This window comes from Ylistrum balloti, unplaced genomic scaffold, assembly GCF_031769215.1.
Source record: "Ylistrum balloti isolate Yb309-2 unplaced genomic scaffold, AGI_CSIRO_Ybal_v1 Utg370370, whole genome shotgun sequence".
NCBI lineage: Eukaryota > Metazoa > Mollusca > Bivalvia > Pectinida > Pectinidae > Ylistrum > Ylistrum balloti.
The window spans coordinates 173,853-176,008 of NW_026782260.1; the positions used below are offsets into that span (position 1 = coordinate 173,853).

Below are 2,156 nucleotides of genomic sequence, written 5' to 3' on the forward strand. Positions count from 1 at the left end.
TAGTAACACATTCATCTCATATTGTCACACCCTCATTAGTAACACAATCATCTCCCCCTGTTATACCCTCATTAGTAACACAATCTTCTCCCTCCCTCACTCACACCCTCATTAGTAACACAATCTTCTCACTCACACCCTCATTAGTAACACAATCTTCTCCCTCCCTCACTCACACCCTCATTAGTAACACAATCATCTCCCCCTGTCATACCCTCATTAGTAATATAACCATCACCCCCTGTCACCCTAACTAGTAACACAACCATTTCCCCATGTCACCCTCACTAGCAATATAAATATCTCCCTCTATCACACTGTCACAAGTGACACATTCACCTCACCTTATCATACCCTTACTAGTAACACATTCATCTCACCTTGTCACACCCTCACTAGTAACACAATCATCTCCCCCTGTTATACCCTCATTAGTAACACAATCTTCTCCCTCCCTCACTCACACCCTCATTAGTAACACAATCATCTCCCTCTATTACACTCTCATTAGTAACACAATCATCTCCCTCTATTACACCCTCATTAGTAACACAATCATCTCCCCCTGTCATACCTTCATTAGTAACACATTCATCTCCCTCTATCACACCCTCATTAGTAACACAAACATCTCCCTCTATCACACCCTCATTAGTAACACAATCATCTCCCTCTATCACATCCTCATTAGTAACACAAACATCTCCCTCTATCACACCCTCATTAGTAACACAATCATCTCCCTCTATCACATCCTCATTAGTTACACAATCATCTCCCTCTATCACACCCTCATTAGTAACACAATCACCCCCCCTCCCAACATACCCTCATTAGTAATACAACCATCACCCCCTGTCACCCTAACTAGTAACACAACCATTTCCCCATGTCACCCTCACTAGCAATATAAATATCTCCCTCTATCACACTGTCACAAGTGACACATTCACCTCACCTTATCATACCCTTACTAGTAACATATTCATCTCATCTTGTCACACTCTCACTAGTAACACAATCATCTCCCCCTGTTATACCCTCATTAGTAACACAATCTTCTCCCTCTAACACACCCTCATTAGTAACACAATCATCTCCCTCTATTACACCCTCATTAGTAACACAATCATCTCCCCCTGTCATACCCTCATTAGTAACACCATCATCTCCCTCTATCACACCCTCATTAGTAACACAATCATCTCCCTCTATCACATCCTCATTAGTAACACAATCATCTCCCTCTATCACACCCTCATTAGTAACACAATCATCTCCCTCTATCACACCCTCATTAGTAACTCAATCATCTCCCCCTGTTATACCCTCGCTAGAGATCAATCATCTTCCCATGTCATACCCTCGCTAGAACACAATCCTCTCACCTTGTCACACCCTCGCTAGTACACAGTCATCTCACCTTGTCACACCCTCACCAGTAACACAATCATTTCACCCTGCCATACCCTCACTAATAACACATATCCCCCTGTCATACCCTCACTAATAACACAACAGCTCACCCTGTCATCCTCACTAGCAATATAAATATCTCTCTATGTCACACTGTCACAAGTGACACATTCACCACACCATATCATACCCTTACTAGTAACACATTCATCTCCCTCTGTCATACCCTCACCAGTGACACAATCATCTCCCTCTGTCATACCCTCACTAGTATCACAATCATCTCCCCCTGTCATACCCTCAAAAATAACACAATATCTCACCCTGTCATACCCTCATCAGTAATACAATCATCTCCCCCTGTCATACCCTCACTAATAACAAAATCATCTCCCCCTGTCATACCCTCACTGGTTAACACAATTTCAGCCTGTCTCACAACCCCACTTGTAACATTGTCACCACCACCATCACTTTTCAGAACCAACTTTATTTCAAACTTAAGTTTTATGTTATGAAAGAAATCACATCAAAATGATACTTACATATTGATTCGAGGTTTGTGAATGCTTACTCCTCAAGCTCTCCTTCGGTATGAAACATAAATCTTATCCAGTCTAATAGTCAATGGAAATGTTATCATTTAGTCCAAGTAATGTTCTTAGAATGTGGAGAATTAAACACACTGTATAAAACAGCTATATCATTCTAAAAAATAGCAGAATCTTGTTTTCAGTGGC

At 41.4% G+C, this 2,156-nt stretch overlaps 1 protein-coding gene across 1 annotated transcript; it reads right to left on the reverse strand.

Moving 5' to 3' along the window:
• Window positions 1-431: 431 nt before the first annotated feature.
• On the reverse strand, window positions 432-1,712 carry LOC132553997 (cysteine-rich, acidic integral membrane protein-like). The gene is made up of 3 exons (XM_060218291.1): window positions 1,607-1,712; window positions 1,041-1,283; window positions 432-745 (listed from the first exon to the last, which is right to left on the reverse strand). The coding sequence occupies exons 1-3, from the start codon at window positions 1,710-1,712 to the stop codon at window positions 432-434; spliced, it is 663 nt and encodes a 220-aa protein (XP_060074274.1).
• Between the last annotated feature and the right edge of the window lie 444 nt (window positions 1,713-2,156).

Bases quoted from the DNA above. Each gene is read 5' to 3' on its own strand.
- LOC132553997 (XM_060218291.1), bottom strand. From the start codon at position 1,712: ATGACAGGGGGAGATGATTGTGATACTAGTGAGGGTATGACAGAGGGA. The intron at 1,284-1,606 runs GTATGATATGGT...AGGGTGTGATAG, and splicing joins TGAATGTGTTACTAGTAAGG to AGGGAGATGATTGTGTTACT. The intron at 746-1,040 runs GTATAACAGGGG...AGGATGTGATAG, and splicing joins AGATTGTGTTACTAATGAGG to AGGGAGATGATTGTGTTACT.